This window comes from Aulonocara stuartgranti (genome assembly GCF_965226115.1).
Source record: "Aulonocara stuartgranti genome assembly, chromosome: 6".
NCBI classification, from domain to species: Eukaryota; Metazoa; Chordata; class Actinopteri; order Cichliformes; family Cichlidae; genus Aulonocara; species Aulonocara stuartgranti.
The window spans coordinates 29,998,625-30,017,256 of record NC_138944.1 but is presented as its reverse complement, the minus strand read 5'-3'; the positions used below and the strand labels follow the sequence as shown (position 1 = coordinate 30,017,256).

Genomic DNA, 18,632 nt, shown 5'->3' with positions numbered 1-18,632 from the left:
AGATGGCACCGGTTTATATCAGACAGTCACAGCCTATTTTCCTTTGCAGATTTATGTATTTATAACACAACCATGTCCATGGGTTTGAGGATAAATTCTCCCCCTTTTAAATCTTTGTTCTGCTGTCTTGTGTTTGGGTGGAGATTAAGAGGTGAACTCACAGCTGCTTCTATATTAGCACAAATATTTTTCTTTATTTTTTATTTTTTCTTTTGATGAATGTTTGAGAGGCAACTTAAAAATGCAGACAATTGCTGTGTGTTTTCCTTTTTATTTAAAAGCCAAAGCAAGTGGAGTAAATACATCACTCCAGGGTGAGCTTTGGAGTCCAAAAAAACCCTACCCCGAAAAACAGGTGCACCCACACAGGTGTGACTGCCAGTGCCAAAAGTGATGAGAAAACGAGTGCACCCTGCACTTCACTATCAACACTGTTCTTCCAGCTCTTTCTCTGAAACCTGCAGCTTATGTCAAGTATGTCTTCGATGGGGCTCACAATGAGACAGACATGTCTGCTTTTTTTTTGGGAAATATGAGAAAGGGTAAAGCTTTAATTTGGCAGATGTGGATAGACTGCGGGCTATGTATCTTTAGTGGGTGGAAAGGCTGGACTTGAATACTCATGCAGAGTCTGTAAAGCACAGTCAATCCACGAATATGCACACAAGCATCCCATTTTCTTCCCTACACTGCATTTTATGTACTAAATTAAAGTAATTGCAAAACCAGCAGCCTTTGTGGATTATTGTTCGTTTTTGTGAATGAATAATCCAGCTATTGTTTCTACTACAACATCACACAAACTGCTGTTTTATGAAAGCGTATTAATCACTAAAGCCTCTCTCACATGCGTGCGTGTGATTACACGCAAATGGCCCCCAAACACACTTAGTGCAGCGGGGTGCTTTTAAAAGCATTAAAGTAGGAATAACAAACTGGAGCAATTACAGGATGTTTAGCTTATATCAGATTGTAAGATATATATATATATATATATATATATATATATATATATGTGTGTGTGTGTGTGTGTGTGTGTGTGTGTGTGTGTGTGTGTGTGTGTGATGGCTGCAGGAAGTGATAATGGACTAAAGAGGTCAAGGAGGGATGCCAGGATACGACTTGCAGGTTTTATTCACCTTATATCCCAGAATGACTCCATTCTTCTGTGACTGAGGGAGAGCAGACCACATGAGCAGGATCTTGCTGGAACTCACTGCCTCGGCAGTCACATTCACTGGAGATCCAGATGGAACTAGCGAGCACACAGAGAAACACACACACACACACACACACCGCTCAGTGCTACTTCACTCTCTGAACCAATCTTCGATTTTATCTCAATCATCTCCTCCTCCCTCTCTCCATCAATCTTAATCTCGCTGAAACAGAGGGAGAGTGTAGAGGGCACAGAGAGGTGGCAGGATGAGAGGAGACATGGGGAGGTAATGGGAGCACTTTATTCCTCATCCATCTGCCTTCTTATACCCAGCAAATACAATATCTTACAGAGATCTCTGCTTGCAAAGATGAAAGATGGATCAATGAGGTCTATGTTCATACCAGATTCTGTGGTCTGTGCTGCGACAGTTTGACTCCACGGTCCTGGTCCTATAGAGTTGAGGGCTTGTATCTGAACCTGGTACTGGGTAAAGGGATTTAGACCTTCTAATGTGGCCTCACTGGTGCCCCCAGTACCCTTCACATCCTCATTCCTGTTCTCCCCCTGACCGTCTGTCTTGGACACCCGCAGACGGTAGCCCACAGTCTCTGGACTGCTGTTGTACTCAGATTCTGAAAGAGGCTGGAAGGAAACAAACAGTGAGAGGAAGAGAGGCGCAGATTAGAGAGAAATACTTGTATTTATTGTTCCTGTCATGTTGCCAAGGTCATGTTGCATTCCTCCATACTTGTGCATGGAAGTACACACGAATGCAAGAAATCAGTATAAGACTCACATCACATGGAGGAAGCTGTTTTCACAACATTCTCCCAAGCAAATCTTTTATTTATTTTTTTCATCTGATTTTGCTTTTTGTTCCCATATTGACTCAAAAAATGCAGGTGAGCATGCCACAGCCCTGAACTGTAGAAGCATCACAATAATTTGTGCAACAATTTGTGAAGTGAGCATCAATCTACTTGAGGGCAGTTAATTAATTTCGGCAGCAATTAACTGACGGGATAGAGACTAAAAAAATAATGGTTAACATGCTGATACAACAAAAAAGGAAATGTGAGAAAGTTTTCAAAGGACTCTGCAGTGCTAGAAAAAAAACATACGTCCTTACTGCTTTAATAGGAATTCAGACAATAAGTATTGTATTTGATCATCAGCAAGTGTGAGCACCTCTATAAAGAGAGGTGGTTTGGCAGTTTGCTGGGCTGGAGTATTCAGGTGTTCATAACATACTACTAAATAAAAAAACAATGGCTACATCTCATGACAGTACAAATAGAAAAAGACTGTACAGGTATCTCTTGGTTGGAAGGGTTCCAGGAGAAAGACTCAGAATCAGAATCAGAATCAGAAGACTTTATTTATCCCCCAAGGGGCAATTAAAATGAACATAGCAGCACAGGTTAGGATTGAAAGCATGTGAACAAACCACAAAACTTCTGGAACAATGTCCTTTAGACAGACAACTTTAAAGTGAAGATGTATGGCCATAATGCAGAGCGCCATGTTTGGAGAACACAACACATCAGCACAAACACGTCACACGGCACCTTGTCGTTACTAAGTTACTACGAACTCCTCTGTATACCAAAGTATTTTAGAGTCAAATGTGACACCAACAGCTCCGTCCAACAGGACAATGATCCCAAGCACAGAAGCAAATCTACCATTCTAACCATTCAGAATTCCCTTGAGGTATTTCTTTCCAAAGTTAAATATTTATTGCTAGGTAAAAGTGTGTGTTTTAAGTGCTGTGCTGATAAAATCTGACAAACTCAAATTTCAAATAAGCCCCAACATAGCAATCACAAGTCAGAAACTGAAGAAAGCTATTTGAAATGTGAAATCGCCAACAACCGAAAATGTGAGCATGTTGTGAAATGTAGGAGCCCGTCACTTACGGTAACAAGCTGACTGAGAAAACGGCTCTCCACAATATGATGAACAAGTGAAAAAAAGGCATTTTTGTAGCACTCGAGAATATGGTTATTTTTGTTATTGTGTCAAAGTACATCAAAAAACCTTTTACCATTTTCTTCCCTTTGACATCCCATCTCCTGATCCTTTTCTCTCCATCTACTTCTTTTCTCCATCTTAGTCACCCTCTGTCATCTTCTTTTACTCACTTCCATTAACTTCCATTTTCATTTCCTGCGACCCTCTCTTCGTCTCCTGTCCACACTTTTTCTGTCATCTCATTCTGCCCCTGACCCACCCTTGATCATGCATTACTTCCACAACCATTACTCACTGTCCTAAGATCATGTCAGCAGAAAGTTCAGGTTGCTCACAGTATATAAGTCTGCAGCAGATTTTAACCAACACTGTACACAGCGTTTGCTCTGTCCTGTGCAACAGATAAGGAAGTGAGACACCCAGTCATTTTAAATACCCTGGTGATTTAGCTCAGCTTAGCATTTAGGAGCCATAATACAGAATGTCACATTAGCTTTATTACCCTTAATATGCAGCTTAGAATAATAGCCTTAGCTAAAACCATTGTGACGGTTCCATTACAGCAGAAAACCTAGCATAGCTGAGGCTGGGCGCTAACATGCAGGTAAAATCCCATTAGCATGCTGCACAGGTAGCCCATAGCACCTCAGTGTCTGTGTCTGATTTGACAGGCTCTTTTTCTCATTCCAACTCTTAAATGGAAAATACTCTGCTCTCCATTTATGTTATAATAGAAGGGGGGAAGGGGGAGTGAAGGAGAGATGGAGGGAAAAGAGAGAGGGATGAAGAGCAGGAACAAGAGCAAAAACAGAAAAGACAGTGAGGAGAAAATTACATTGCAGTTTGTACAGCTAGCAGTCCACATGGTGAATGGGAAATGTGACAGATTAGTGTTAGCACTGATAACCAGGAGAGACACTGATTACAGCCTGTCAACCACTCAACCTGTTCAGTCCTGCTGCTGCAGAGTGCACGTGCACATAAATATGCACACGAGAACTAAAGTGGGAGCAAAGACACCGAGATGCAGCGCAAAGAAACAAAGGCAGTCCCAATTAACCCTCTCTGAAGGAGTGTAAAGGGGCAGAATCAGGGTGGAAGGTTTCACAGTTTACTGTGTGTCTGGTATGTGTGTTAGTACCTTCCAGCTGAATCGCAGGCTGGTCTGTGTAGCAGACAGAAGGCTCAGGTCAGAGGGGTGTGTGTCTGGGGCAGCCTGTAAGGTCTTAATCAGCCTAGAGGGGGCGCTCATGGGACTGGATCCGACGATGTTCACCTGCTGCATCCTGAACCTGGTGCGAACAGAAAGCAAAGTTACAGGAATAGTCATTGTATACAAGGTGAGCTCATTTCACATAAAGCCAGTGAAAGCAGTTTAATGTCTTTTATGCTTTTCAGAGTCAGAAAAGACAATTCTGATAATATGATATTGATCAGGGGAGCTTAATAGGCTTGGAGACAGCAATTTATAACAATCAGGCTGTGGGGGTGTGTTCGGGTTCAATACGTTTCTTCAAATATTTTCAATTCAAGTCCCATCAGCCTCTGAGTGTAACACTAATTAGCAAATCTCGACGTGGCGTGGTAAAGTTTCTACCTGCTAAACATCATCACTGTCATTGTTTGTCGACTCTTAGGGCTCACTAATCACACAGCTGGGTGTGAGCGGCAAATGTTTTCATTTTCAAAGGTGATGGTGCAATCTGATCCAAATGTGGAAAAGAGGCTGCATCAATTATTAACAGGAGAATACAGAAACAGCAGGGGCACGAGTTGGTAATGACCAATCACAAGCCCCTCTGCTCATCTCATCCACTCCAAAAGCAGCCCCAGATAAATCAGGGAATAGAAGACAGAGGTTCATTTTCATGAAGCACCTTTAAAATAAAACAGATATGGATAAACATACATGCTTAGCAGTAGAATGAACAGACTGTGATTGGACCTGCAGGAATATTGGGCTTTGCACACAATTACTAAAGCAATTATTTGGGACTCAGTGGTTTTTCTCCACCACTCCGCTCCGCCACTTTATTAGCTACAGCTAGTGCTGGCATGGAGCCTTTTTGCCTTCATATCTGCCTTGACTCTTCATAGATTCAACGATCTGCTGGAACCATTCCTCAGAGATTTTGCTCCATATTGACATGACAGCACCACACAGTTGTGGCATATTTGTCAGCTGCACATCGGTGGTGATCTGTTCTATTGAGATCTGGTGACTGTGGAGGCCATTTGAGAACAGTGATACAAGTTTACATGGCTCATTATACTGCTCAAAACAACATTAGATAGATGGGTACATTGTGGTCATAAAGGTTGGCAACAATCCTCAGGTAGGCTGTGATGTTTGAGGGGCACCATTACACCATGACCAGCAGCCTGAACCAATGACACAAGGCAGGATGTATCCATGCTTTCACACTGTTTATGCCAAATTCTGATCATACCACCTGAGTGCCACAGCAGCATCATGCATGTTGTAGCTTCAGTTTCCTGTTTTTAGCTGACAGGAGTGGCTCAAGTGTGGCATTCTGCTGTTTGACGCAAAGTGTCTGATTATTCAAACAAATCCATCTGCCCCAACCATGGCACATTCAAAGTCACTTAAATCACATTCTTCACCATTCTGATGCTCCGTTTGAACTTCAGCAGGTGATCTTGACCTTTCTACATGTCATGTTTTGTTGCCATTTGATTGGTTGATTAGATATGTAGATTATTGTCAGGGTCCTGGGTCTGAGCAACCCAGGATCCCTGAGCAGTTATGTATTATATTATTATTATTATTATTATTATTATTATTATTATTGTTGTGTATTTTGGTGTTGCTCCCCCTTCCCTGTGCTTGTGTATATGTGTGTGTGTGGGTGGCTGAGCACTTGTTTATAGGCGGCGTCAGGCCTGGAGGGTGTGGCCCTGCAAGGGGACTGGCCACACCCGAAGCCACACACCTGCTGCTGATCAGGCCTCGTCGGGGGAGCTACTTAAGAGAGTCTTGGAGCTCCCACCGACGCGGGATCATTGCATGAGACTCCACGTTAGTCACCCTGTCTAAGTTTAGTCAGAAAGTGTATGCCTGCCATTTCTGAGTGTCCTGACAGCTGCGCTATTGTTTCCCGCAGGAAGAGCGTGGAAGGCACGGAGAGCAGCGAGCACCGGGGGGTGCTGACACGGGAGCAGAGAGCACACGGACTATTCACGGGAGACACGACACGGGAGTCTGGGAGAACACGGGGATTTATTGTTACGTTGTTTTCACTCTGTAAATAAACACTGTTTGTACATAGAGCACCGCGCCTGGGTCCTCCTTCCCCACTCCTTCCACGGTGTGCCATGCCATACCGTGACAGAATGATCCCGCCTCTAATGGACCCAGCGGTCTCCGAGGAGAGGCTCAGGAGGGAAGTTATGGACGAAGTGTACCACCTATGTGAGGTGTGGTGGGAGAAGCCAGCGGAAGGTTTGCGTCGCGCCGTGGAGAGGCGGCTGCAGGAGATGCTTTTTAAATTCCCCTGGCTGGTGGACTCCCTTAATGCAGTGGTCCTGGACTTCCTACTTTCCACCCTCCACCTCCACTCTCCTCCTCAGGCTGCCCACCAGCTCGGACAGCTGGTGGATTCACTGCCTGAGACGCCGGCCCCGACGCCGACACGGAAACGACGTTCGCGCCGCCAGCGTTCCTCACCGCAGCTAAATCCACAGACATCTCAACAGCCGGCTGTGGTGAGTCATATGGACAATTCATCGTCACTCACCTCAACTGTTTACTCTGGGGCTATGTTTATACGGTCAGCTGCCCGTCCGCTTTCGGCTCAGTTACCTGCTCAGCAGCCACCTGTAGCTGCGGCACAGCCAGCTGCCCAGCCGGTAGCCAAAGCGCAGCCCAGCTGGTCGCTGTACCTCAGCCAATCGCCCGGCTAGTGATCCAGCCGTCACCTGCTGAATCATCCCCCGCGACATCTACCTCACCGCTTACAGTTTCATCCTGTTCACCATCCACATCACCCGCTCAGCCATCTTCTCCACCAGCAGCAGCCTCCATTCCACTACCCACTCCAGTGGCCTTGTCCGGAGAGAGCGACCTCACACGCGTCCAACGCCTGATGGACTGGGTAACTCACACCACCAACACAAGGGCAAGAGTGGTGGGATTAAACGCCATCGAGGCAATCCTGGAGGGAAACCCCTACCTCGGCCAGCTCAAGGGAGTTTCCGCCTGCCTTTGCACCCTGCATAAAGCCCGGGGGGTAGTGCAAGCTCGGGAAACCTCAGACTTCGTCCAGCTGCAGCAGGAGCTCAGCGAGCCGGAGGAGCTCAGCGAGCCCGAGCAGGAGCTCAGCGAGCCGGAGGAGCCCGCACCGCCAGCTGTGGAGCTCAGCGAGCCCGAGCAGGAGCTCAGCGAGCCGGAGGAGCCCGCACCGCCAGCTGTGGAGCTCAGCATGCCCGAGCAGGAGCTCGGCGAGCCGGAGGAGCCCGCTCTGCCAGCTGAGGAGCTCAGCGAGCCGGAGGAGGAGCTCTCGCTGCCGGCCGAGGAGGAGCTCTCGCTGCCGGCCGAGGAGGGTCCCGCTCGGCCGGAGGTCAGCGGACCGGAGGGACCTCCACGTCTGGCGCGGCCTCCTCGCCGTCCACGTCCGATGCGTCCACGTCAGCGATCGGCGCGTCATGGACCTGGTGCCACGCCTCGCTGTTGCTCACCGGAGCAGCGACGTTGCCATTGGACCCGTGGCGGGCCACCAGAACCGTTCCGCCGCCACCGGACCCGTGGCAGGCCGCCGGAGGAGCAGCGCCGCCGCCACCGGACCCGTGGCAGGCCACCAGAACCGTTCCGCCGCCACCGGACCCGTGGCAGGCCGCCGGAGGAGCAGCGCCGCCGCCACCGGACCCGTGGCAGGCCCCCTGAACTGTTTTGCTGCTGCTGCCGGACCCGGGGACGTCCGCCGGAGCTGCTACGTCGCCGCCGTTGGGCTCGAGGTAGGCCCCCTGAACTCTCTTGTTGTGTTGATGGGCCGCCTGTGACTGTTTGTGGCGTCTTTTCGTTTTCTTTTTGCACCGCTGCGGGATGCGTGGTCTGACTTTGGGACTGTGAACTGGGTCGGTTTGCTGTTTTGTGGTTTTTGCTTGTTTTGGTTCTGGCCCTCTGTCCTGGACCCCCCGCCGCCCGCCCTGGGTTGGTTGTGCTGTTTTTGTTTTTGTTTTGGGGTCGTCGGGAGCCGACCCTTAGAGGGGGGGTACTGTCAGGGTCCTGGGTCTGAGCAACCCAGGATCCCTGAGCAGTTATGTATTATATTATTATTATTATTATTATTATTATTATTAATATTATTATTATTATTGTTGTGTATTTTGGTGTTGCTCCCCCTTCCCTGTGCTTGTGTATATGTGTGTGTGTGGGTGGCTGAGCACTTGTTTATAGGCGGCGTCAGGCCTGGAGGGTGTGGCCCTGCAAGGGGACTGGCCACACCCGAAGCCACACACCTGCTGCTGATCAGGCCTCGTCGGGGGAGCTACTTAAGAGAGTCTTGGAGCTCCCACCGACGCGGGATCATTGCATGAGACTCCACGTTAGTCACCCTGTCTAAGTTTAGTCAGAAAGTGTATGCCTGCCATTTCTGAGTGTCCTGACAGCTGCGCTATTGTTTCCCGCAGGAAGAGCGTGGAAGGCACGGAGAGCAGCGAGCACACGGACTATTCACGGGAGACACGACACGGGAGTCTGGGAGAACACGGGGATTTATTGTTACGTTGTTTTCACTCTGTAAATAAACACTGTTTGTACATAGAGCACCGCGCCTGGGTCCTCCTTCCCCACTCCTTCCACGGTGTGCCATGCCATACCGTGACAATTATGGGGTAGCTGAACAGAAGGACCTAATAAAGTGGCTGGTGAGTGCACATTAAAGACCAATAAACACGAGCAGGTCTGTGTCAAAAGTATCAGTCTTTATCCAACAGAGGGGAAAAATGTGGTTCTCTTTCAAACATTCGTTTCGGTGTCTCACTATGGGGAACGCTCTCTCAGCGTTGTCCTCAGAAGCCTCTATATCATTACTCCAGCCAGTATTGGCTGGCAGTCGTGACGCTTGCGTCAGGGAGGGGCCACCCTCCTCCCTATAAAAGGGTGTGACGCAGCGTCACCCGCCATTCAATTTCCTCTTCTCGCTTCTTAGAAACCTCATCTCTCCTGACTGCGAACGTGAGTGCTAGCTTAACTGTCCACACGAGCAAGCTAACACCTTGGTCACCGGGCGCCAGCACGGCTCGCGTTTCGAGTCGCCTGCTCTTCACCACAGAGCCAGGTCGGAGAGTGTGTTAGCTGCCACCACGCATCTAGCACAACAGTTAGCTGATCAAGCTAACTGTCTTTGCTACACACGGTCACCAAGCCAAGTAGCACAAGCGCTAGCCACCACACTAGCCAGGTCATACTAGCTCACCATAGCTACCCGACCGAGAGAAGAAACAAAAAAAAAAAAAAAAGGGATCAGCGTTAGCCGTCCAGCCATTCCAAGCTAGCTACACCAAGCTTCCTTAATATGGCAGACTGCAAACCGCTGCCCAGAATTTGCCCCTGCGGTTGCAAAATCTCAGGTTCAGATACACATGACGCGTGTGTGATGTGCCTCGGGCTGCAACACGCCCAAGCGGCTATTTCCACACCGGGTATATGCGAACACTGCGCTCGCTTCACCCTAAAAAGCCTTCGCCGAAGGCTAGCCCGCCAGGCTAGCCTGTCGAAGGAGGACCCAATGCTGTCTCCAATCGGCCCACCGATGGAGCACACTGAGTCCGCCACACCAGGCACCAGCTGGGGAGACGAGATGGATGTCGTCCTCCCGCTGGTGGATGATGCCGAGGTCAGCTGCGAAGCTATGCTTGATTCCCTCGAGGCTAATGACGAGCTACTCAGCGAATCCTCTGAGGGAGCGTCGGAACATCTCGTCTCGGACGAGGATGACGACGTTTTCTTTGCCCCCTCTGGTCGGAATTCTGCGACACAAGGGGCCGACTGTGATAACCCCGGCACACAGTCCCGCGGCGTGGAGCTATTTGACGTTGCAAAACGGGCAGCTGAAAAGCTGGCAATCCCATGGCCCGCGGTGACAACGGAGACCTCCACCTCACGATACGAGGGTAAAAGGCTCCCCAAAGCAAAGCGCACTACTAAGCAGGTACTGCCGCTTTTCCCCGAATGCGTGGACGAGGTCACACGCTGCTGGGAAAAGCCATTTTCGTCACCCAACCCCGTGCAGGGAGCGGCGGCGTTTGACTGCGCTGGAATGAAAGAGAAGGGCATCTACCAAATTCCCACAGTGGAGAATCTGGTGGCTTCTCATCTCCACCCGAACCAGAAACTCTCCATGTCATCTGGTCCGTCCCTGCCCTCCAAGGCCGAACGCCTGCAGTCCTCCCTGGCTGACAAGGCGTATAAATCGGTGGCTACCACCGCGAGGGCATTGAACGCCTCGTCGCTCCTGCTAGCCTACTCGGCGGAGCTCCAGGACCAGGCTGCTGCGAACCCGGATGCTAGCGAGTTGTGGGAAGAGCTGGGCGTAGTTACGGACCAGTGTCTCCACCTCACTAGAGCAGCAGTACAAGCGGCGGGCAGAGCCCTCAGCATCATCGTCCTACAGGAGAGGGCAAGATGGCTGAACTTGTCGGGGCTTTCGGACAGAGAAAAACGTGACATTCTGGACGAAAGCATCGACCCCGCTGGGCTTTTCGGGACCGCCGTTGCCACCATGCAAAGACGGTGCGAGGAGAAGAAGAAAGAGGGAGAGGCCCTCCAGCTGTGTCTCCCTAGGAAGACCCAGGCTGCGCCTCCACCCGGTCGCCGCACGTTCGCTCAGGTCACCAGCCGTCCAGCCGGCGTGCCGACATTTAAAATCCCTCGCCGCCCAGCCCCGCAGGTCGCGGCCCAGGGTCCTCTAGGATCGCAGAACCCTAAGACCCACTGGCCCAAGAAACACGTCCCGCCTGCTGCTGCTCAGGGTGCCCCACCACCAGCCAAGCAGTCGGACCGCAAGAAGAAGCGGACTGCCTAACATCCCCCACGGGGAGATTGGAGCCGGACCAGCCCGGGCTCCAAGTTCACTCCAGGGCTCAGTTCCGGAGCCCGTTCGGAGAAGTGTGTTCTGCCTCCACCTTTCAGCGCCTGGGACTCGAGTTGGATCCCACAGAGCGGATTTCAAAAAAGAGACGACGAAACGCTGTTCAGCTGAATCAAGCATGTCTGTCTCACAAAACACACTGTTTATTAAAAACTCACCCGTTGCATCCAGGCATGTTGCCAAGGGCACGGGAAAAATGTGTGAAAAACACAGAAAATATGTTGAAAAACATAATGCCCCCACGCACCCAGACACCACCGGGGTTGATTCCCTCAGTGGTGTCCGGCCCCATAAGCGCTGGTCAAGCGCGGGCCGCTCGCGCATGCGCAGTCGGGTCTGGTCAGAAGGACCAGTTTCCGCCACAAGAGGGAGCCAGCGCTCCGTCTACTGTGGAGCGCCTATCTTTGGGGCCGCTGTCAGCAAGAATAGAGAGATGGCGAGCTCTCGCTGCGCCAGAATGGGTTGTGAGGACATTAGAGCGAGGCTATCGTTTGCAATTCGCAACCACCCCTCCCAGATTTCACAAAGTGATTTTCTCTCTTGCAAAAGGCGAATCAGCCAGGATCCTGCAAGAAGAAATAACTACCTTGCTATCAAAGGGGGCAGTACGAGAAATACCCCAGGAGCAGAGCCAATGCGGCTTTTACTCAAGGTATTTTCTCGTACCCAAGAAGGGAGGGGGACTACGTCCGATACTGGACCTACGGGCTCTGAATCAGCATCTCAGGTCATACAAATTCAGGATGTTGACGACCACCACTCTGCTGCATGTAGTGCGCCCAGGCGATTGGTTTACATCAATAGACCTGAAGGACGCATATTTTCACATCCCTATTTACCCGCCTCACAGAAAATTCCTGCGCTTTGCGTTTCAGGGCAGAATGTACGAGTACCAGGTCCTGCCGTTTGGTCTCTCACTGAGCCCTCGGGTATTTGTGAAATGCACAGAGGCGGCCATAGCCCCACTGAAGAGGCGGGGCATCCGCATAGCAACATACATAGACGATTGGCTGCTGCTATCAGAGTCAGAAATAATGGGAAGGGAGCACACCAGGTTGACAGTGGATCATCTGATGGCTCTGGGTTTCACCATAAACTACCAAAAGAGTGTCCTGCAGCCAGCTCAGGCCATCTCTTTCATAGGAATAGCTCTAAACTCCGCCTCGTACAGAGCGTGTCTCTCTGTGGACAGAGTAAAAAAAATGCTATCACATGCCGGCATTTTTCAGTTGGGAAGATATCTCCCATTCAGAAAATGCCTGCAGATGCTGGGATTAATGGCGTCTTCACTGGCAGTCATTCCACTAGGCAGACTGCATATGAGGGAATTTCAGCGATGGGTTGCATCACTGAGACTGAATCGAAAGCGCCATACCCACCGCTATATCAGAGTGACAGCAGACTGCGCTGCAGCACTCCACTGTTGGAGAAATCCCACATTTCTCACTCAGGGGGTGTCACTGGGAGCTGTCACAGCCAGAAAGGTGGTGACCACGGACGCGAGTCTCACGGGTTGGGGTGCCACTCACGAGGGCAGAGCAGTGAGCGGCAGCTGGGACTCACAACAGAGGGGTGCTCATATAAATTGGCTAGAATTGCTAGCAGCTTTTCTAGCACTGAGACACTTCCTTCCCCTGTTGAGAAACCACCATGTTCTGATCAGAACAGACAACACCACTGTTGTGGCATACATCAACAGACAGGGCGGGTTACGTTCCCGTCCTTTGCACATGCTGGCTCGCAGACTGATCATGTGGAGCAGCATCAATCTGTTGTCACTGAGAGCCACTCACATTCCAGGAGCCCTGAACTTGGGAGCAGACTTAATGTCCAGGGGAAACCCGCAGTACGGGGACTGGACCCTGCACCCACATGTGGTGACCCAAATCTGGACCCGCTTTGGCCAGCCACAGGTCGATCTGTTTGCCTCGAGGGAGAACGCTCAGTGTCCACTGTATTTCTCCCTGAGGGACCAGGAGGCTCCGCTAGGGGTAGACGCATTAGCTCACAACTGGCCACATGCTCTGCTTTATGCGTTCCCTCCACTGGCCTTAATTTCTCCCACTCTAACCAGAGTGAGAGAGAGAGGGCTAACAATGATACTGATCGCCCCAAGGTGGATGAGGTCCCATTGGTTAGCGGAGATCATGCCACTCTTGTGGAGCGAACCTTGGCCTCTCCCTCTCCGACGAGACCTAGTCTCCCAAGCCAGGGGGGAGATTTTTCACCCTCACCCCGAGCGCCTCGCCCTGTGGGCTTGGCCCGTGAGAGGTTGAATCTGAGTACGGCAGGACTCCCCCAGGGTGTTATAGCCACTATTCAGAGTGCTAGAGCCCCCTCCACAAGATCATTGTATGAGAACAAGTGGAGGGTATTTGAGGAATGGTGTGGAAAGTCTCACACTCTCTCCTTTCAGTGCTCTGTGACAACAATTCTCTCCTTTCTCCAAGAACTGTTAGATAAAGGAAAGGCCTTTTCCACAATTAAAGTATATCTAGCAGCCATTTCAGCCTGCCATGTGGGCTTCGTAGATGGCCCGGTGAGCCATCACCCGCTAGTCTGCCGTTTCATGAAAGGGGCACGACGGCTCCACCCAGTGTCTAAACCTCTCGTTCCCACGTGGGATTTATCCCTGGTGCTGGGGGCAGTTTCACAGCCACCATTTGAACCACTAAACCAGGTGGAAATAAAAATCCTGTCTTTGAAGACTGCATTGCTCCTGGCCCTCGCATCTGCGAAGCGTGTCAGTGATATTCATGCGCTGTCAATACACAAAGAGTGCACCCGCTTCACACGGGATAACTCTAGAGTCACACTCAGGCCAAATCCGGCCTTTGTGCCCAAAAACCCTTATCTTCAATGCACCCCATTGGAGCTGGAAGCTTTTTGCCCTCCTCCTTTCTCCTCCCCTGAACAGGAGCGCCTACATGCTCTCTGTCCAGTCAGGGCTTTATGTACCTATATGGAGAGAACGAAGGTTTTCAGGAGGTCGGATCAGCTGTTTGTTTCCTGGGCTAAACCACATCTTGGCAAGCCCGTTAGCAAACAACGCATTTCCCACTGGATTGTTGAGGCGATCCAATTGGCTTATTCCAGCACGGGTCTGCCCCCCCCGGAGGGGCTTCGTGCTCATTCTGCCAGAGGGATGGCAACCTCTTGGGCCCTTTTTAGGGGTGTCTCTATAGAAGAGATATGTGCAGCTGCGAGCTGGGCTTCACCTTTGACCTTTGCAAGGTTTTACAGGTTGGATGTCACTGCACCGTCTCTAGCCCACACTGTGTTAAGTGTGGGTCCCCACGAGACCTCCTAAATTGGCAGTCAGTCGTTCAGATGGGCTTATCTGGCAATACGGGAGTCTGCATATCCCCATAGTGAGACACCGAAACGAATGTTTGAAAGAGAACTTGAGGTTACTCTATTCCGTAACCCCTGTTCTCTGATAACATGAGTGAGGTGTCTCACCAGATCACCCTCCTTGCACGAAGCGAGGAAGAGGTGAGCTTATCTTGAATGGCGGGTGACGCTGCGTCACACCCTTTTATAGGGAGGAGGGTGGCCCCTCCCTGACGCAAGCGTCACGACTGCCAGCCAATACTGGCTGGAGTAATGATATAGAGGCTTCTGAGGACAACGCTGAGAGAGCGTTCCCCATAGTGAGACACCTCACTCATGTTATCAGAGAACAGGGGTTACGGAATAGAGTAACCTCAAGTTATTTAAATCACATTGTAATGTCTGGTGAGTTTTTTAAGTTGCGGATGAAAGGATTCACACTGCGTCACGTGTGCATAAAGTAAGCAGGTTTTTGATTTTTGCCATCCAGTTGATCTGAGCAGAGGGGAATACAATAATCCAATAAAACCCATCAATGGTGCTTCTGCCTCCACTATCAGAGCATCCCTTTGTTTACATTTGTGCTTTTATACTCTTAACAAAACTGGAATTTGGAATCTATGAAATTAAGATCTGACCCACTCCTGCTGCATACCAAGAGGTTTAAAATGAATGAAGCCTTGGTGGTTTAAATCAGCGAACAGTACAGATAACTTCAGGAGTTTGATCAACTACATCTGAAAAATTACATTTGTTTCTCTCACTTTTTTTGGAAATCCCTGGATTACATTGATATGTAATAATCCTTTCAGTTACGCAGCTATCAAAGTGCTGTAGTAGTGCTGTGGAAAATCATTTAAGAGACGTGTTTTGTGATTTTGGAGAGTCTGACTGTGTTCTATGATAATTCTCTGTGTCTGTGAGAAGATGTGGTCTAAGCAGATTTAGGCACAAATGAAATTTCATGCCAAAAAAGGTTCACACAAATTGAACTGTGCTGCCTAATCAGCATATAACCACACTTTCAGCTGTGCTCCTTCTTTGGGCAAACATGTTTGTCTGGTGCCAGAAAATTATCAAGCAGATGCAGATCCAAGAATACAGACTTTCAAAAACAGGCTTATTAAACCTCTATTAGCTGTGTGACCTGACAGATGAGCTGTTAGTGTGCCTGGTCACTGGTCACCAGCTGCCCAGACTGCTGTTGCATGTCTACTCGTTTTACCACATTTGTTGGAACCACATGTGTAGCTTAGGTTGGAGCACCGAGGGAGATGGAGGTTAATTGCACATGCGCTACTTGGATTTGTCATGGATTTTAATAAATCAGATGTGCTTCAGCTAAATTTCTGGTTATATTCAAAATTTTCATTGAAAACATATCAGACATACAAATATCTCTGCTGTGGGAAGAATTTAAGGAATCAGTAGAGGCTGACTGATATGGCATTTTCAAAAGCAGTACTGTTATTAGAGGATTTGAAAGTCTCATACTTGGATACTTCGGCTGATATATTTTTCTTTCTGGCACACAAAACAGAATGGCTCCCAAGGCTAGTGGTTTACACATTTGCCAAACAAGTAAAAGATTCCTAGTTTGACCCAATGAAGGAGCCACAAATCCCTTTGTGTCAGTAAGGACATCCAGTGTAAAAATGTTACCTAATCAAACCTACCGTGTTGAACCCCTGTGAATAAGGGAGCAGCTGAAAGTAGCTTACACTAAACAAACAGATTTCTCTAACATTTGTGTATTTATTTTAGACAGTACACTTTATAAGTTAACTTGTTTTATAGATACAGCGAGGGATGACTCCTTTACGCTCTGAATGATTCGGATCAGCTGGTTGTTGTGTTAGTGGCATTCCAAACACTTGTTGCTAGCAGGGAAGTTGTACAACACCCTCTGGTGGACAAACCATCCAACATCAATGCTGATAACATGGCTGAAGGGTGTTTCTCCTGTTTTCTTTATTTTTTAAACCAGTCATTATAAATACAGATACTGACATATCAGCCAATAGCTAATACAGCGTGGCAATATCAGCCTGCTGATAAATCAGGTACATTTAGAGCTGAATAAAAACCAGGACAGGCAACTTTACCTTGCTTAGTTTTTTGCAAAAACACTAAACTCGTAAAACATTGTTTTATGTCCTGATATTAGACCCAATCCTGCAATCTTATCAAGCTGCCTGCAAGCTCACAGCAATAGAGGAGTTGCTGCTGAGTGGTTGACTGAGACCACTGGACACTGAGTGTGTGTCAGAGAGAATTACATTTACCACTCAAGGTCCAGTTGTTGTATGAACTCATAATTCATATTTTGCCAATAAAAAAGCTCTATTGGTGAGAGAAAGATACCTCCTTCTGTTAGGGGCATTTCTCTCTGAGTAATGTTAGCGTTTCTGTCCTAAACAAACCCTCTGCTTTCTTTATGCTTTTATTGGAGATGAGGACGGGGGCCAAATGCACAAGTTCCAAATATTGGGGGACACATACCCAGAAAATTACAGCTGCAAATCAAAACAAGAAAACAAACAAAAAAAACTGTACTTGCACATTTTTTAAATGTATGTCAGACATCCACATGTAACTTTACTGAAGAGGAAGCAAAACTTACTGAATGGAGCACAGATTAACAACCATTTCAGTTTTCTGTGCTCAGATCAAATTTGTCCCATCTCATATATATATGATATTTCTTTCAGTATTTTGATCTGGAACTCTCCGCCAGAGTTTGTTTAGTTGACTGATGGTGCCACGTATTCAGTCAGTAAAAGTGACATAAGAAAGCAGAGCCATTAGGGAGTATTTGTTACTTTTGTAACTTCTAAAAGAAGCCGTGCTTCTGTGTGGCTTTGAACGATAAACCGTGGGAGCGTGCAGGTTGTGTAAGAGGCTATATCTTTGAGTTTTTGTCCCTGTATTGGGAGATAGAGAGCAGGGTGTAAAGAGGGACTTAAAGCAGGGGATAAGAAATACTGACAAGTGCATCACTTCATCTAACGTCCCAATGGTGTCGCCTGTGACAACATAATCCCTGTGAGTGTCCAGCGCGTGCATACACACACTGCAATCCCATTACAGATGAAGGCCGAGATACAGAGAGCAAGAGGAAGGCATGGTCAGATTGCCCGATAAATAGAGAAGATAGGCAGACAAATAGCTAGAGAAGGAGAAGGAAAGAGCGAGAGAGAATGAGAGGGGGAAGAGTTGCTGCTGTTCAGAATGGCGATTGATCACATACACAAAATACAAGCTCCCCCTGAGGAGGGATTACAGACACTCCGCTGTCCTCCTCCATTTCCTCCTCTCCTCGTCTCTAATTCCTTTGTCTCGTCTTCTCTTTAATGTGTTCTGCTGCCCTTCCCACTTTCTGATCACCTCTTTTCTCCCCGTCCTCATCCTTCTCCTTCCCTCTGGCTAGTTGCAGGAGGGTAATAAGGATCTGCATGCAGCAGCTGTGAAGGTGCTGACAAACAGAAAAGTCTCAGATGGAACTGTCTCTCTGTGTGTCTGTGTGATTTATCTAACTTCTCCTGAGCCCAGCAATACAGCAGAACCTGGTGCAGAGTGAGATGTGTTTGAGGAAGCTGTTGATTATATGTGTGTGTGCAGGTGGTAGCGTGGGATATGTGTGTTTGCTGCTCACCTGTACTGAGTGAAAGGAGTGAGGTCTGGGATTTCCAGAGTGTCTGCATCTGGCTGGTTGTCTTTTTGGTACACAACTTTCCACTCCTCCTCTTTTCCATCATCCTTCACCACCTGTTGAAAAGGTAATCAGATGGAAGACAGTTTCTCTTTTGCTTGATTTGTCAATAAGAGCTGACCACAAAAGTGTGCATGCAACACAAACACAGTCACACGCACCTGTCCTTCAACTATCCACCGTGATATGGCAGTCTTGCCATCAGGACCGGGTCGAAATCTCACCGTTGCGGTCCGAGGGCTGATGTTGGAGATGACTAAGTTTGAAGGAGCACCAGGAAGTTCTGCAGATAGAAAACAGAAAAAACAGTGCTTTAGCCTATATGCAGATAGTGCTTGCA

At 48.7% G+C, this 18,632-nt stretch overlaps 1 protein-coding gene across 4 annotated transcripts in view; it reads right to left on the bottom strand.

Moving 5' to 3' along the window:
- Positions 1 to 18,632, bottom strand: part of LOC309709152 (protein sidekick-1-like) — a 302,493-nt gene that overhangs the window by 38,811 nt on the left and 245,050 nt on the right. For all 4 annotated transcript variants that reach the window (XM_082537647.1, XM_082537650.1, XM_082537648.1 and 1 more), the window contains 5 exons: positions 18,454 to 18,575; positions 18,236 to 18,348; positions 4,278 to 4,428; positions 1,564 to 1,804; positions 1,140 to 1,255 (listed from right to left, as the gene is read on the bottom strand). In XM_082537647.1, coding sequence (XP_082393773.1) covers positions 1,140 to 1,255; positions 1,564 to 1,804; positions 4,278 to 4,428; positions 18,236 to 18,348; positions 18,454 to 18,575 — 743 coding nt within the window. The remainder of the gene's footprint in view (positions 1 to 1,139; positions 1,256 to 1,563; positions 1,805 to 4,277; positions 4,429 to 18,235; positions 18,349 to 18,453; positions 18,576 to 18,632) is intronic.